Genomic DNA, 19006 nt, shown 5'->3' on the forward strand with positions numbered 1-19006 from the left:
CACTTGCTGATAAACTGCCGCCAAAAATCAAAAAGAAAAACAGAATTTGTTCCTTTAGGAGAAGGCAATGGGTCTTTCATCCCTATTATATACTAATATAAAAATGACTTGGCTTCAGAAGACAAAAACAAAACGCAATGAAAGCGCGGTGGCTTTTTTGAGGCACTGTTAAACCACTTTGATGACAGACTTTGGCTGAGGGATTTTAGAATGTACAAAACAACATTTCAGATGTTTTACATTGCAGTCCATCCATTGGTTTGTCCATTAATGCTATTCAATTGCACCCATTTTTGTGATCACATGACCAGTTAAAACAAAATCGCATTACTTTTTTTTATGTCCTTGCTGGAATTTATTATGTACAGTGCATGCGGAAAATATTCACAGCGCTTCACTTTTTCCACATTTATTTATGTTACAGCCTTATTCAAAAATGGATTAAATTCATTTATGTCCTCATAATTCTACACACAATACCCCATAATGACAGTGTGAAAAAAGAGTTTTTGAAATTGTTGTAAATGTATTAAAAATAAAAACCTGAAAGATCACATGAACATCAGTATTCACATCCTTTGAAGCTCTAAATTGAGCTCAGGTACATTCTGTCTCCACTGATCATTCTTGAGATGTTTCAGCAGCTTAATTGAGTTCACCTGTGGTAAATTCAGTTGACTGGACATGATTTGAAAAGGCATACACCTGTCTATATAAGGTCCCAGGGTTGACAGTGCATGTCAAAGCACAAACCAAGCATGAAGACAAAGGAATTGTCTGTAGACCTCCGAGACTGGATTGTCTCGAGGCACAAGGCTGGGGAAGGTCACAGAAACATTTCTGCTGCTCTGAAAGTTCCAATGAGCACAGCGGCCTCCATCATCTATAACTGGAAGATGTTTGGAACCACCAGGACATTTCCTAGAGCTGGCCGGCCATCTAAGCTGAGTGATCGGAGGAGAAAGGCCTTAGTCAAGGAGGTGATCAATAACCCCATGGTCACTCTGTCTGAGCTCCAGTGTTCTTCTGTGGAGAACCTTACAGAAAGACAACCATCTGTGCAGCAGTCCACCAATCAGGCCTGTATGGTAGAGTGGCCAGACAGAAGCCACTCAACGCCTGGAATTTGCCAAAAGCCATCTGAAGGACTCTCAGACCATAAGAAACAAAACTCTCTGGTCTGATGAGAGTCAAACTGAACTGTTTGAAGTGAATGCCTGGCTTTAAGTTTGGAGAAAAGCAGGCACCGCTCATCACCAGGCTAATACCATTCCTACAGTGAAGCAAGGTGGTGGCAGCATCATGCTGTAAGGATGTTTTTCAGCAGCAGGAACTGGAAGACTAATCAGGATAGAGGGAAAGATGAATGCAGCAAGGTACAGAGACATCCTGCATGAAAACCTGCTTCAGAGTGCTCTTGACCTCAGACTGGGACGACGGTTCATCTTCCAGCAGGACAATGGACCAAAGCACACCGCCAAAATACCAATGGAGTGGCTTCACAACAACTCTGTGAAGTCCTTTAGTGGCCCAGCCAGAGCCCAGACCTAAATCCTATTGAACATCTCTGGAGAGATCTGAAAATGGCTGTACACCCTCGCTTCCCATCCAACCTGATAGAGCTTGAGAGGTGTTGCAAAGAGGAATGGGCACAAATTCTCAAAGACAGGTGTGCCAAGCTTGTGGCATCATGTTCAAAAAGACTTGAGGCTGTAATCGCTGACAAACAAAATATTGAGCAAAGGCTGTGAATACTGATGTACATCTGATTTTTCAGGTGTTTTATTTTAAATAAATTTGCAACAATTTAAAAAAATCTTGAGGAAATAAATATGTTTAATCCATTTTGGAATAAGGCTGTAGCATAAAGACTAACGCACTATCAATACTTTCCAGATGAACTGTATATGGGTTTCCATTGTAGTTTATTTGCTTATCGGCTTATTTGCTTATTTGTAGTTTTTGATTATCAGCTAAAAAGTTCATCGTACTCAAAATTGATGCGCATCTTGGTGTTTCCATAAGGCATTTTTAATGAGATTTTCCAAAATGCTCATAAAGTTTATTTGGGTGATGGCTGTTTTTCAACACATTCGTCAATATATCTTCCTTTGTGTTCAACACAAGAAAGAACCTCAACCCATTTTGGAACATGTGGAGGTAGAGTAAATCACCACACAATTCATTTCTGGGTGAACTATCCCTTTAACAAAATAAAGCTGTTCAAAGTTGATTATAAGAACTAATTTACATAAGGTAATGCGCCGCATTCATTCATTTTCCATACTGCTTGTTCAGTGTATAGCTGTAGTGATGCTGGATTCTATCCCGATGTCTCAGGCGATCTTTTTTTGTGGATCCTATCAATCTGTGTAAACAATTCTGTGGCCGAACGGCGCTACAGCTCAGTCAGTGTCAGGTCCGCAACATTGCACCCCTGTTGTCCTGAGCCGGCTGTCAGTCATTTGAATGAGAGGACAGGACAACAGGGACTATCAATCAAGCAGAGTGGAGGCCGTGACATTATAAAGGCACGCTTAGCAGCTATTCATTTATTACAGCGCTACACCATAACATAAATCACTGCTGAGCTCTGATAATGGGCTCTGTTTCATAGACACAGCTGAAACAACAACGCAACAATCTGAGCATTAGTGCACCAAGAAAATGACAATTCTGTAAGTCTGTTCCCTTGAAGGAAATATTTTAAGAAAGGGACAATTCTCATATAAACTTTGACATGTTTGCAAGCTGAAAAAGCTGGCGATGTGAGTGTGTTACCTGAAGGACCATACTGGCCACTCTGAGGCCCGTAAGAAGGGCCCATCTGATAGGAACCCACACTGTGGTGCATAGGGCCAGTCGGACAGGAGTGTGGAGACATAGAAGGTCCAGGCTGCTGACCTCCAAACTGGGAACCAGGTGCATTGCGCTGCATGTTTGATGCATATCCTATAAATGAAATTACAACAGTGGGAAAGATTACAAATATAACATTAAACATTTTCAGTGTACAATGAAAATTACTGTAGTTATCAATAAAATTCATAATTAAAATGTTTACTATAAAAATTTTTTCAGTATGAGTCACTAATATACAGTGTATATTAGTATGTATACTAATAAACAATAGATGCTGTATCATTCATTTTCATTAACATTCTTCCTGTTTTCTGTTTTACCAGTAGAGGAAAAATTAATATATTTTAATAATTTATTTACAATTTCTGATAAGGTTTTTTTTTTTATAAATACACAGGATTGTAATTGCCAAAATATGTAAGGGAACATTTAAGTAGTTAAATATATATACATTTAGGTAGTAAATATATATATATATATATACATTTAAGTAGTTAATATATATATATATACATTTAAGTAGTTAATATATATAAACATTTAAGTAGTTATATATATATATATATATATATATATATATATATATATATATATATATACATATATATATATATATTTATATATATATATATATATATTTCTTTGCAATATTTAATATTTAAACTGTTTACAACAAAAATGTAAAACAACCAAAAGTATTATACTGTGGTTCAAACTAGTGATGTTGATAAATTTCGCTGATTAGAATATACAGTATGGTATATATCTGATATAGTAGATATCATTTGAGCCACTCATGTAGCAACTTAGATGAAAGAAGGCATTTTTAATTTGTGACGGCTGTTTTCAACACTCTTTTTGTTTATAAAGAAAATATAAAATGTATGTTAAGAAAAGCTGAAATTGAAAACGTTAATAATAATAATAATAATAATAATAATATAATTTTTGCACACTTACGTTGTTGACAATAAATGGTTACGTAAAAAAAACATCAACTGTCAATTTATGGAACAATAGGCATAATTTAATATTTTTTCATAAATAATAAACTGATATTCCTTGTTTGTGTCACTGACTTGAAATTATTAAACCAAAGTAAATATAATCTCATTCATCAGTTAATTAAAAGTAAAAAAAGTCTGTGACTGAATTTTTGGACTTAAGGGGAAAAAAACTATTCTTTTATTCAAATTCACACATTTGTGTTTCTCATTAACATCACTGTGAAACATTTTATATGATATACAGTATTAATATTAATATGACATTTTTGACTGATAACAATAACCGAAATGGAATTTTTCACAGATGATAATAACCAACATGAAATTTTGAACTGATAATTATAACCGATATGACAATTTTGACCGATAATAAAAACCAACATGAAATTTTGGATTAATAGCAATAACCGAAATGGAATTTTTCACAGATATTAATGACCAAAATGGAATTTTTGACTGATAACGATAACCGATATTGAATCTTTGACTGATAACGATAACCGATATTGAATTTTGGACTGATAACAATAACCGATATTGAATTTTGGACTGATAACAATAACCGATAAGAAATTTTTATCAATAATAATAATCAATGTGGAATTTCGGACTGATAATGATGAAATTTTTATTCAATAATAATAACCTATATGGTATTAATGACTGATAACGATAACAGATATAATTTTTAGACTAATAATAATAACCAATATCGAATTTTTGATCGATAATAATAACCAATCTAGAATTTTTGATCGATAATCATAACCAATATGGAATTTTTGATCCATAAAAATAACCGATATAGATTTTTTATCAATAATATTAATGATATAGAATTTTGATTGATAATAATAATTAATATAGAATTTTTGATCAATAATAACCGATATAGAATTTTTGATCAATAATAATAACCGATATAGAATTTTTGATGAATAAAAATAACCAACATAAAATTTTTGATTGATAATAATAACCAATATAGAATTTTTGATTGATAGTAATAACCGGTATAGAATTTTTGATCAATAATAATAACCGATATGGAATTTTTGATCAATAACAATGACCAACAGCTAATTAAAGATTTGAAGACCAATAATCAATATAATAATCAATAAATATACACTTTTTGCATGATTGCAAAAACAGAAAGCAAACATTTCTGAACTTATATAGAATAATTGATAAATCAATGAATCAATTCACTGAAAATTAACCAAAATCTAAATTTCGGTAAAATCATTTAAAAAAATGGTGGACAGCAAGCATGTAAAAATAATACATAATTTATCGGCCTAATTTAGTTATGGAACTAATAACGACAACATTACAAATAGCATTTATTGGCCGATATTGATATGGTTGCCGATATATCGTGCATCCCTAATGAACACGTGAAAAATGCTAAAGAATTAAACAAATCATTAAAGGCTACCGTTTAATAAACAAATTTAGCGCTACACAATAACCAATAAAAACACAGCTGTCAAGAGTTGAACAAACCTCTCTTTTTCCTGACAGCTGTAAATAGAAGCACTGTGAGGGGTAATGCTAGCAGAAGAAATCAGCTCACCTCTCTCCTGAGACATAGGCGACTGACTGTGAGTGGAATGGGAGCCCACGTCTGGAACATTCCCTGGGGTCTGAGGGGCCATCTGTGTGCCTGTGTGTGCGGAAAGAAATGCGCATGTGTGCGTAAAACCACAGTCTTTTACTGTACACTCCATATACCCTTAATTCATTATTTCCTTCTTTTTATGTCCTGTTGAGCATTCAGAACAAGAATGATCACTATAAAGTAACCGATAATTATATTAATATCTACATCGATGCATATTGAAGTTTTGTTATAATTATACGTCCTGCGCTTTTGGGATCTGTATGTATATTTATATAAATACAGCTTTGGATAACAAATTATAAGACCACTTCTCTAAATGTAGCTATGTGTTTTCAGCAATTCTTTCTACATTTTAAATTAAAAATACCTATGTAAATTAGCAGAAAACAAAAGTGCGTAAAGTAACGAAATATGCTATGTTTGGGCTCTTTCTTAACGATCTAGGCGCAAAGTCTAAAGTGCATGGCGCAAAAGCGTAAAGGGTGTGTCCGAATCAACTTTTGCTATATTAAAAACAGAAAAATACGGTTTGTGGCCCGGCGCATGGTCTTACATGGCTGTGCTTATTCTCTTAATGAGTTATGTGTGTGTTTTGAGAATAACGTGTATTAAACCAATCAGTCTCATCTCCCATTCCCTCTAAGAGTCAGCTGTGTCGCACCATGGCGCATTTGCTATTTACATGGCGGACTTTATAAATAGAAAAACTGAACACTTCACTAGCGAAAAATCTGTTAAACAGACCATCTGCAGCGAGGATAAAGAATGAGCCTCCTCCATTCGGCCTCGACTTTCTCTTTACTTTACTTTTACTCTATACTCCTTTACTTTCGTAAAGTAAGGAAAGGGTGTTTTACATACTCCACTGAAGACATCCATTAGCCTACATATTTTAATTCATTTGATAAGTGCTAAGATTTGTTTTAAAACTATTTCTCAATCCAGTTCTAATTTCCAGCAAACGAATAAATGAACAATAATAATAAAGTGAGCTCAAAAAATTATATCCAAACACACGTCCTATTCTTATAATGACGCATGCAGTAGGTCTCCAAAACCCGACAGGTGAATAAATCTAAACTTGCATTTATTAAAACAAACTTAAAAATATGCATATAATAAATAATACTGCTAATAATAATAATAGTAGCCCAGTATCTAGTTGGTCAACAGCTTACTAGTCTATTTCAGTTTCTCAAAATAGCAACACGCCAACAATGCTCATTAACACAGCTCCTTTTTAGACCGGCACACCCATGAATCCACAAAGTGGCGCAAAAGGATTTGCTTTTTAAACAACGTGGTGCAAAACATGAAAATTATTGTTGCGCTGGTCTGAAAATAGCAACAAATCGCGCCAAAAACATGTTGCGCCTTATTGCGCCGGGTATTTGATTGGGTTCTTTATGTTCATTTTTAAAGAGTAATGACGTCAACATTTTGATGAAGTAACACAGATTTAAATCACAACAAATGAAAACATTTAGGGATGGGTTTCTCAAACAAACATTAAAGGGCACATAGGTTACCCCTTTTTTCATATTTATTATAAGTCTTTTGTGTCCCCAGAATGTGTCTGTAAAGTTTCAGCTCAAAACACCCATCAGAGTATTTATTACAGCTGTTTGAAGTGTCTGTATTATAGCTGGGAAAAGGTTGTTGCTGTTTTTTTGCACTGGGCCTTTAAGGTGAGTCATCCCCGCCCACCGTTCCCACGTGCCTGTCAGCAACATGCCTCAATCGCCGCCCTCGGCTGTGTCAGAAAGCAGATCTCACGTAACGTTTGTGAGAAATACTACAATAAGAACTTTACCGATCAGTATTTGATGCATTTTTTGTGGAGTTGCAACAATGAGTTCACGCACACATGCAGACAAACACACACACATAGCACAGACACGTAGTGCAGACACACACACCAACATACATAGCGTAGACACGCAGACACCCACACATAGCACAGACACGTAGCGCAAACACACACACACACACACACACACACATACATAGCATAGACACGCAGACACACACACACACATAGCAGAGACACGTAGCGCAGACACACACACACACACACACACACACACACATACATAGCGCAGACAAACACACACAGAGACAGTGAAAGAAACAAGCGTCTGTGCTGATGAAGTGAATCTGAAGTAAATGGCTGTACTTGTACTTGTATTACACACGTGCACACCTTTTAAAACATGTTAAACTTGTAAAACTCACTCTTGGTCACGTCTGATGATGATTAATGATCCTAGCAAACTAAACAGACCTTCTATTCCCGGTTGGTTTGCGCTCATCCTGTCTTGTCGATGTGATTTATGCATTACTATGGAGACATGGTAATGCGCGCAGCTGTCAATCAATATTGGTGGGCGGGGGGACCGCACTCCTACGTAAAGTTGCGGTCGATCTAAAAACCGCTCCAATTGGTCCACCGTTTTTATGTTGTTAAATTTGAAAAAAAAAAGGACTGGGTGTGTTTATATCACCCCAATATGACAGTATATACACTATACTTACACACATGTATGTCCAAACAGCTTGAAAAGTAGATTTTTTCTTTAACTTGTAGCTAAACAACTAAAGAACGATGCATTAATGTATTGAATAAACTATGTAGTGATGAGTTTCCCAAACTCTGTCAGAGATCCATCGATTGAATCGTTTAAAGCGCAAAATATCTGTATTATCGCTCCTCTTGTGGGTGGAATAACTTTATTTATGCAAAGTTCATAATAACAGATGCTTTTTTTTACACATAATAAAATTTTCTATAATTGTTACACATACCTTCTTATCTTATAATTAATAAAAATAATGAAAATCACTAACAAATTGCACTCAAAAATGATCTAAAATAACGCAAAAACAACCAATTTTCACTCTTTAGTGAAATATACGTGTACTAATAGTGTTTATAGCAGCATGGGACACATATATGACTGTCAACAGCTCAAAAAATGTGCGTTGGTGTTTTGTGACCCTTTAAATACGTTGTTTGAATAAACAGCAAGTGACTAATAACAATCACTTTTATCTTGTTTCAATAATGTGTAAATATTTTCCTGGATGGCAAAACTGATATTTAAAAACAAACAGAAAAAGAAACAAACGATATTTCCTTAGTTCACATGCGCAAACCACAAACACGGCTAATGGTCTCAAGCGGAAGCTAGTTTTGACGATAAATATCAGACAAATTAGCCTGGAGGGCATGAACGTCTAACCACGCGTCCCGTGGGAGGCGTTTAAGGCTCATTGTTTCTCTCCCGGGAGCAACTGTGTGTGTCTTTATGTACAGAAAGTGTATGTTTGTAAAAGCAGAGATATTCCTTCTCCAGTAATGGCACACAGATCACATGTCAGGACCAACCCCTGTGTGCGGCTAATGGCCGTCGGGGCTCCCAGTAGGGATGAGGCAGTTTTGTGTGCAGCGGGGTAAACGCTCTCCTGTGGACCTTGTTAGTGACATTCAGAATGGAAAAAGGGAAGAAAAAAAGCTGCAGTTTCAGCTGCACAAAGCCTTTTCCGCTGCTGCCCCGGCTATCAAAAAGAAGCCCGGCTAACAATGCAGCTCGCAGCAGGACAGTAATTGTGTCAAAGTGACTCCAAACTGCTAACAGACTTTCAAAACTATTTTAATGACAGAGCGACTTGTTTTAAAGTCAGTTCGGATCCCTGCTGTGTGGAGCTCAAACACCTCTGACTAAACCAGAGGCGTGTGATGACTGAAGCTAATGGCTGCGTGAGAGTTATGCGCGACAATCGTATGTTTAGACCAGAATATACAGAACAGATTATTCAAGAATATTGATTAGCTGTAATATATATATATATATATATATATATATATATATATATATATATATATATATATATATATATTAATATTAATATATATATATATATATATATATATATATATATATATATATATATATATATATATCTGTGTTATGGTATTCACAAGGGTTTTCTGTTTATTTATGGTTGTGAATTGTATTATGGGATGTTGATCTCTACATTTTGGTGAAGTAACATAGATTTCAATCACAAAAAATGAAAACATTTGCTATTTAGGGGTGGGTTTTCTCAAACAAACATATGAACTCGTAGCTAAACAATTAAAGAACGATGCATTACTGTATATAATAAACTAGGAGTGAGCGCTGGCTTTGTATTTTTCGGTTTGGTTAAGTTTAGAGTGGGTAAGTTAGGGCGTGTAAACGCTGAAGACTTGCTTTGATTGTTTTGTTTTCAGTTAGGTTAAAGGATTATACTGAGGTAGTTTAATTTTTGATTTGTTATTTTCTTTTCTTTCAGTGCCACTTTGTCCTCTTGCCCTGCAGGGTTTATTGTTTTTGGATTATTTTGGTTATAATAAGTTGTATATAATTAATTTACTTGGTTATTTGTTGTTATCTATATTATTCTTCTTTATCATTACTATTTTCTCTTTATCTTTGATTTTTGTATAATAAATTCTCTTTTATGGCAGTATTTTGTTATTTACTTCAATCCCTAGTCTAACATCAAGAGGTCGTAACAACGAATCTCACCCAGTCATCAACGTAGGATCTCACACTCACAGCTTGGCACTGGCCGGTCTGCTTTGCCTTCAGAAAGCACGTGCACTCATGAATAATTAAGAAGCCGGCTCTTCTCATAGGATAAGAAAACTTCGCTATGAATAATAATGAGAAACCGACGCGTCATCTTTGCACTTGCAGTTTTGCGCTACGTCGCCGATTTTGATCCGCCCCAAAAATCATTTTAAACCTGGAAGATGAAACTAGCTGACAAAAGCTCAAAATTACCCAGTTTTCCAGGTGCTAACATTGTCATAACTGATGCTCAACACACACTAATCTGTTAACATCTCTAAAAAAGTACTTGTGTCACGGACGGGTGAGGGGAAAAGGAGCGAGGACTCAATTGCAACGAAATAATGTGTTTTATTAATATAAAAGTACAAATAAAACAAAAAGGCAAAACAAACAACCTCGAGGGGGAAAAACACTAATAAAACAAATAAACAAACAAACTTGACTGGGCAGGTAAGGCAAGGCAGGACTGGACACAGCAGGATAGGGAAAGATCGACGACGAACTGGCACAGGACAGAAAACATGAGGGGATTATAAAGCAAAAGTAAATTGACACAAACAGGTGAACATGACAAACTAATAATGAGTTAACAAGGAGGGTGGGACTAGACAATAGACGTGAGAGCGCATGACAGAGACAAGACATGCGCTCACATAAAACAGGACAAGAACATGCAGCCAATGAGAGAACTCATTAACCGCATGTTCATGACAACACAAGCACAACACTGAAGCACACGACAAAAGCACGTGACCACAATGTAAACACATAGCCACGTGCTTTGACGACAAACGCAAGACACGAGCACACGATGAATGAAAACACTCACCGGTAACACTTTATAATAACTACACACTATAAATCATTTATTAAGCATTAGCATCTAGTGAATTCATTATCTGTTAAGCATTAACTCTACATTAATAAACGTTAGTAAGCAGTTTATAACTGCAGCTACAAATGCTCTATTCTTGACTTATAACAACATTTAAAATGTGCTTAATAATTGTATTTTCATACTTAGTAAACGATAAATTTTTAATTACTAAATTAAGTATTGCATTATTTACAAACCAGTTGTATTTAAGAGTAGTTGAGGGTTTTTAGGATCATTTAAAATGAGTTAGTAAATGATTAATAAACTATTGAAATCAACGTTTATATGTCTTATTATTTAGGCATATACCAATAGCCAACTAATATGTTAATAAATGTTTTATTAACTCAACTTCATGCAGTTTTGTGACCTGATCTAAAGTGAGGACTATTTATGCTTTATAAATCCCTTATAAATGACAAATAAAGGCTCAGAATCAAATGAACTATAATCTTTGCAATCTTTTCTAAAATGTAAAATTACTGTAAAGTTTAAACATTGCTGAAGATTTTGAACAGGAGTGTCAAAATACAACAAAACTGGATAAAACAACAATATAATAATTAAACAATGTAATAAAATGTAATGCTTAAACTCTACAGTGATTTTATTTTAGATCAGTTTGCAAAGATTTATTTTTTATTTGAAGCACAGTTTCATTTGTGTATCTTTAATTGAATAAGAATGAATAATGTTATTTTTCTTGTTTAGAATTTAACTGAGCCTTTATTTGCCATTTATAAAGGATTTATAAAGCATGAATAGTCCTCACTTTAGATTAGGTCACAAAACTAGGTGAAGTTGAGTTAATAAAGCATTTATTAACATACATAGTAACCATTAATATATGCCTGAATAATAAGACATTAAACGTTAATTTCAATAGTTTATTAATTATTTACTAACTCATTCTAAATGATCCTAATAACCCTCAACTACTTTTAAATACAACTGGTTTGTAAATAATGCGAAACTTAATTTAGTAATTAAAAATAAATAATTTACTAAGTATGAAAATACAACTATTAAGCACATTTTAAATGTGGTTATAAGTCAAGAATAGAGCATTTGTAGCTGCAGTTATAAACTGCTTATTAACGTTTATTAATGTAGAGTTAATGCTTAACGGATAATGAATTCACTATTTGCTAATGCTTAATAAATGATTTATAGTGTGTAGTTATTATAAAGTGTTACTCACTCACCTTGTGCTCACTCACGCAGCGTGCATGCTTCATCCCAGCGCCGACCAAAACCGAAACCAACTAGATTGAGACGCTGGGAATGAAACACCACGCTGCAGACAGACGAAAACACAAACACGAGTACAAGAGCGCGCCGAGGCATGCAGAGCCCGTGCGGCCGCATCAAGCGGGAGCGTGCGCGCTCTGCGCACACCCACGAAGGTGCGCGCACACACGGAGACACACACAATGACAGAAACAAGTGCTCAACCCAAGAAAACTCGAGCCGAGCACAACAGGACAGAACTAGACATGACTAGTGTCCGGACTCTGCCATCAAAAGAAGAATTTACATGACCAGAGTGGCAGAACCCTGACACTTGAGGCAGGGCTCCAAATTGCGACCATTTTGGTCGCATATGCGCCCGAAATTTTATCTATGCGACCTTAAAATATATTTGGGAGCATTTCTGCAAGTGCTTAAAATTGTTGTGTGCGACCAGTTTTTACTGCAAAATGTTTACTACATGCGTGGATTCGGGATACATTCACGCAGAATGCATCTCTAAGCTCTTAGTCTGCACTTGGAACGCGAAACGCAGCGCTCAGGAATTGTTTAAAACATCTTGCTGCAGTAAACAAAGCCAAGTCCGTAATGCCTGCCCCGCCTTCGCGCTCTTCTTATTGGCCCACCACTGCTCTAGCACTGAACGCGAATGATTGGTTAATATCAGCTGTCAATCACTCAGTCAGCGCCTTCTGGCATCGGATGACAGGGAGAGCTACTATCGCGCGCGGAAAACTAAAGCGCTGAAGATGAGAATGAAGATAACGCGGACAGATTTAGTTTTAGAAACCATGGCATCCAAAGTTATAAATAATGACACATCTTACTAGTGATCATGTGCTGAATGTTAATCCACCATCTACACTTTTCCAAGGGTAGAAGACTTCCGTTGGCTTCAAGTCCGCTATGAAAAGTCTGTGAGATGAAGTTTTCAGGTAACTGTTTCTCACATCTAGCACGAGAGCTTCTGTTTAACCCTTCATATAATCGCCAGATGCTGTCCGCCGTGCAAGGGGCAGCTATATGTCAAATTACACCACGTACACTATCGCATACGGGCTTGCACTGAGTGAACTATTATCGCTACTCATGAAAAGACCGGTATTGCTATTAACATGACGTATGCATATAATAAGGTACAGTATATGTCAAAAGCATCAGTGCAATATCAGACAGCACTAGTGAGAACAGCACAGATATACCGTTAACAGATTCATGTCAAGCAGTGCTTGCAGGGCCGGTGAGCGCTCCGTGTATGCTTTGGTCACACACTTATGTTATAAAAATCTATTTTCTTGTGATAACGGGATTTCGTTGAGACATATTTTCCTCACGCTTGCATATATATATTAATTTTTTTTTCTTGTTAGCTTGATTAGTGTTGATTTCAAATACAATAAATCTGTTTGTATAAAACTTGTAGTAACGGTGCTCATAATTGGTGTGTGCGACTAAATTTTGGCTGATGCGCCTACATTTTTTAAGTTAGGAGCACCGGTGCTACCAAGCAAAAAGGTTAATTTCGAGCCCTGTGAGGGTTTCGTGAACCTTTAACAAAATTAAATCACCATTACTAATTGAATCAGTAAAACGTACTAACTTTAATGCAAACTAGTTATTCATATTCCTAAAAAATATCCCTACACTGAGAAAGCCTTGAATTTATGGCAAAATAATGACGATAATTTATTGTCTTAAATAATCACAAAAAATGGCAAGTAACACATGAAATTACACATGAAATCAAAAAAATAATAATAAAAGAAATAATAATTTGCAACTTCTGTAAAATAATTGTAACAATATACCACCAGTGAGTTTTATCCTTCAAACAAAGGCACATATTGAATTTCTAAGTACAAACAACAGTTTAAAATATGACATACTTTAAAAATTACATCTCGCACATAATCTTTTACCTGGCCCACTGGCAGGTGATATGGGCCCAGATCGGGACTGGCTGGAACCCACAGGAGATCCAACTGGGGAGGGCGAGGGTCCGCTGCGCATGCTGGGAACTCTGGGTGAGGCGTGGGGGGAGAAGGGGGACTGAGCGGGGTTACTCTGCTCGCCTTGACTGCTGGTAGAGCCTGAAGCGCTGACGGCTGAACTGAGACCTGCTTCTGTTCCCGTGGGGAGGTCGTCAATAGAGCCAGAGAGATCCTGAAGAACACAAACACAAGAACAGCCAGATGAACATTAAGCCATTTTCAGATTTAATTAAGGACTCCAAAAACGGCCAATAAGGATGCCGGTAGCTAGCCCTCTGCAACTTCCACATGATCGCCTACTGAAGCTAAGCAGGATGGGAGACCACATGGGAAAGCTAGGTTGTTGCCGGAAGTGGTGTTAATGAAACCAGCAGGGGGCGCTCAACTTGCAGTTTGTGCGGGTCCTAACGCCCCAGTATAGTGACGGGGACTCTTTCGGAGAGCCGTCTTTCGGATGAGACGTTAAATTGAGGTCCTGACTCTCTGTGGCCGTTAAAAATCCCAGAATGTTCTTCGAAAAAGAGTAGGGGTTTAACCCCTGCATCCTGGCCAAATCTACCCTCTGGCCTCTGTCTGTCATGGCCTCCTAACAATCCGCATACCATAATTAGCTTCATCACTCTGTCTCCTCTCTGCCAATCAGCTGGGGTGTGATTTGCATTCTGGTGCAATATGGCCGCCGCATCATCCAGGTGGATGCTACACACTGGTGGTGGATGAGGAGATTCCCCCCAAAGTGTAAAGCACTTTAAGTGTCAAGAAAAGCGCTATATAAATGTAAGCAATTATTATTATTATTAATATATATATATATATATATATATATATATATATATATATATATATATATATATATATACAGGGCTCAACAATAAGGACTGCCCGATGGCCCGGGGCCAGTGTAAGAGATGCTCGGGACAGTAGACAGAATTGTTACTGGCCCGATCGGGGCAGTGCTGCCTTGTCACTAAATTTTAATAGATGGCAACATGACCGCGACATTAAATTATGAGGCTAATGGAAATGTCTGTTTCTAACTTTGTGGGAACATTTAAATAGGTACAGCATGACGAAAAAAATGAAGGTAATGTTTTTCTTAGTTTGCCGTCACTTTTAAATCAGCCACCTTTTGTTTTGCAATAAAATACGTGCACGTTTTCCATACTGCTATATTTTTCTAAATATTTTTCAAATGTTTCAATTCTACAACTACTGAAATTATTTTCATTCATTTATTATCTTTTCGGTTTTGTCCCTTTATTAATCTGGGGTCGCCACAGTGGAATGAACCGCCTGACATTATTTCGTGAAACATTATTTAATATATGTGGCTAACTTTTTTATTTCTTTTATGGGGCCAGTGAAAATTTTGGCAGGGCAAGTAAAAATCTGAACCACTGGTCCAATCGGGCCAATATATATATATATATATTTATTTATTTATTTTTATTTATTTATTTTTTTTTTGGAAGCTCTCTGCAGCTGTTACATGGTCGCCTGGTTAGTACCTGGATGAGAGACCATAAGGGAAAACTATGTTACAGCCAGAAATGGTGTTAGTTAGCTCAACCTGCAGTCTGTGTGGGTCCTAATGCCCAAATATAGTGAAGGAGATGATATACTGTCAGTGTGTGCTGCTTTGGTGACAGTTTGAGACATTCAACCGAGCTCTTGACTCTCTGTGGTCATTACAAAATACAGGATATCCTTTGAAAAGAGTGTCCCTGATATCCTTGCCAAATTTTGCCCACTGGTCTCTGTCCATTATGGCCTCCTAATCATCTCCATATCATAACTGGCTTCATCACTCCTCTCCACCAATAAGCTGGCATGTGGTTTGCATTCTGGCAAAGTGGCTGCCGTCGTGTCATGCAGGTGGATGCTACACACTGGTGGTGGATGATGAGGTGATTCCCCCAACATCTGTAAAGCACTTTAAGTACCTAAAACAGCACCATATAAATGTAAGGGATTATTATTATACTATGATTTTTTATTTCTCTCTCTCTCTCTCTCTCTCTCTCTCTCTCTCTTCTGGTGCCCTCTGCCTTACCTCCAAGAATAAAAACTAGGAAACTCATTTCAAACTCTTCACATCCAGCCTCTACTTGAACTAGCAGAGCTACAGAACACTAAGTACAAAAAAACAAACATAGTCCACCTAAACATCACACAAAATACCTCAGGGTCTACACAACTATAAAGAACTTCTCAAACCTCTGTTTAATCTAGAAATAGCCCATCTGCACATCCACATTCTGTGTATTGATATCAGTGTACTTGTTAGCTTTTCTCTACTATTTAATATTAGCATATTGCTATTTATTTTCTGTTCTTTTTTAGGTAGTATTTAGGTTTAGTAGGGGTGTCACGATTTCGATTTTAAATCGATATCGATCGAAATTTATGCTCAATTTCGATTATCGAATCAAAGAATAGAATCGTCGATGCTGCCACGCCCCCATGTCACGTCAGCTTGGCTTGCCAAACAGAAAAAACAGGCTTGTTGAAGTGCTTGTTAAACTGTGCAGAGGCAGGAGACCCGTCAACAGAGCTTAAACTTTCAGGACTCGACCATAAGGACTGCCCAATGGCCCGGGGCCAGCGTGGGAGACGCTCGGGTCAGTGTACAGTGCTGCCTTGTTGCCTGCCAGATCGAGCCAGATCTGCGTGCTGCGACTGTCTGTCAATTGTGTGCAAATACAATCTTACGGTGCTTTCACACATAGACGTTTGTTTCGGAATCTGTCTCGTTTCCCCCGTTAGCGCTGTTTGTTTGGCATATATCCAGCAGTTGTGCTCGCATCCGCGCCAAATCAATCAGTCCGAGATCGCCTGAATGAGACGGTCTCTGCCCTATTGAGCGGATCGATTGTAGTGAGAAAACAAAACAATGCAACGAACTAACAACCCAGGCTATATCACAGTGTATTATGATCGTGTAATAGCCATATATACGGCTATATGAAGAGAGAATGATGAGCAGGGCGAGATGTCATTCTTACCGGTAAATGCGAAAGTGAAAGCATGCTGAAATATTACCGAGAGCTGTTTATTCAGCCTGATCTCGGTTTATCCGTCAGGGAAATTGACCGAAGTTACTGATCATTTTTTCATGTTTTAATCATATAATATGTTGTGTTAGGCCAGTTGTTTTGTTCATTTTTGCACTGACAGCTTGAAAGAAGGATCAACACTGATCTGGTTCGCGATCTGATGCAGTCTCGGTTCATCTGCTATGTCTCTCTATAATTTAAGCCTAAAATGCAGAATTCTAGCCAACTTTTTTTAATAGATTGATTAATTCAATAGATCGATTTTGGTAATTATGTGTGTAACTTACCTTTATTCATTTACTGTATGATTTGTTTATGGGTAAAACAAAGACCATGTAGGTCAGGTAGTTTAAACGGTAGGCTACAAATAATTAATTGGTCATTAATTAATTAATTATTCATAATCGAAAATCGAATCGAATCGAATCAAGACTTAAGAATCGAAAATGTAATCGAATCGTGACTTTAGAATCGAAAATGTAATCGAATCGAGGATTTGGAGGATCGTGACACCCTTAAGGTTTAGGCATTGGATATAAGTAGGGATGTAGAATACGATTGTCACCGACTCGGTTCCAGTCATTCCCCTCGCTGGCCAGCAGAGGCCGCCATCTCCGGACTTCTAACATTACATCATGCACATACGCTGATTGTGCATACACCTGTTCTGAATCAAGCTAACGACCCACGTACCCTTTATAAGCCAGTTCCAAACGCTCAGTCAGTGCGAAGTCTTGTTTAGCCCCGGCCAGCATTTCTGGGCGTTATTCCTGCCTGATTCCTCGTGCATTACTCCAGCCTGTCTCTGACTCTGCTTCGCCTTCTGCCTGCCCACGACCCGCGCCTGATATACGGACTCTGATATTCGCTGCCTGCCCACGACCCATGCCTGATACACGGACTCTGATATCCGCTGCCTGCCCACGACCCAAGCCTGATACACGGACTCTGATACTTGCAGCCTGCCCTCGATCTATGCCTGGTCAAACTGTGTCTGTTCATCGCCAGTCTTTATCCATCACAGACTGTTGTTGTTGTGTGTTTGCACGTTAGTGCATATTGTGTGTTTGAGTGAGAGCTTGATTAATACATACTGCATAATGGATCCCTCCGTGTCAGTCTCCTCGTTACAACGATCATGCAGAATATGTACTTTATAAGTACTAATAAACAGCTAATATATTAAAAATAGTCATGCCAATAAGTTAATAGTGAGAATAAGCCCAATATTGAAGTTTCACCACTCCACGGCTAATCATTTTGCCTTCAACTCCAAGTAGAACTTGAAGGAAAGTAAGTGAATGGACAAAATTACAGCAACTCCGATGAAGCAACGCGATGAAGTGCAGACTCTTTTTTTTAGAAAAAGGCTACATTACGTGGCCAAAATCGGACCCCATTTAGGTGGGCCAGTCATTTTTACTTCACAGGAGATCATGTGTGTAGCCAATAGCACAGTCAAGCCAATGATAAATAACTGTAATCATCAGTGAGACTGACATATGTTTCGAAGCTCTGAGGTGTTAACAACTCCTTGCCAGGACTGCAGCAAAAGAACTTTGGTAGAGTGGCTGCTTTACGAGCTCCTGACAAGTCAGCAGTTATCGAATCTGAATGACCACTCGTTGCTATTCCCACAATCTCAAATGAAATCCTTACACGGAAATGTACGGCTTCAGAAGCACCAAATTTTCAGATACCAAACTCAAGGCA

The 19006-nt window shown here is 37.3% G+C and overlaps 1 protein-coding gene across 27 annotated transcripts in view; it reads right to left on the minus strand.

Moving 5' to 3' along the window:
- Window positions 1-19006, minus strand: part of arid1b (AT-rich interaction domain 1B) — a 156633-nt gene that overhangs the window by 52142 nt on the left and 85485 nt on the right. For all 27 annotated transcript variants that reach the window (XR_015517940.1, XR_015517942.1, XR_015517941.1 and 24 more), the window contains 3 exon segments: window positions 14166-14409; window positions 5449-5538; window positions 2782-2952 (listed from right to left, as the gene is read on the minus strand). Coding sequence is in view for 24 of the 27 variants with exons in the window: in XM_087297785.1 (XP_087153911.1) it covers window positions 2782-2952; window positions 5449-5538; window positions 14166-14409 (505 nt within the window). In the remaining 3 variants the exon portion in view is untranslated.

The sequence above is a fragment of the Danio rerio genome, chromosome 20, assembly GCF_052040795.2.
Source record: "Danio rerio strain M-AB ecotype USA chromosome 20, GRCz13ab, whole genome shotgun sequence".
In the NCBI taxonomy this organism is placed as follows: Eukaryota; Metazoa; Chordata; class Actinopteri; order Cypriniformes; family Danionidae; genus Danio; species Danio rerio.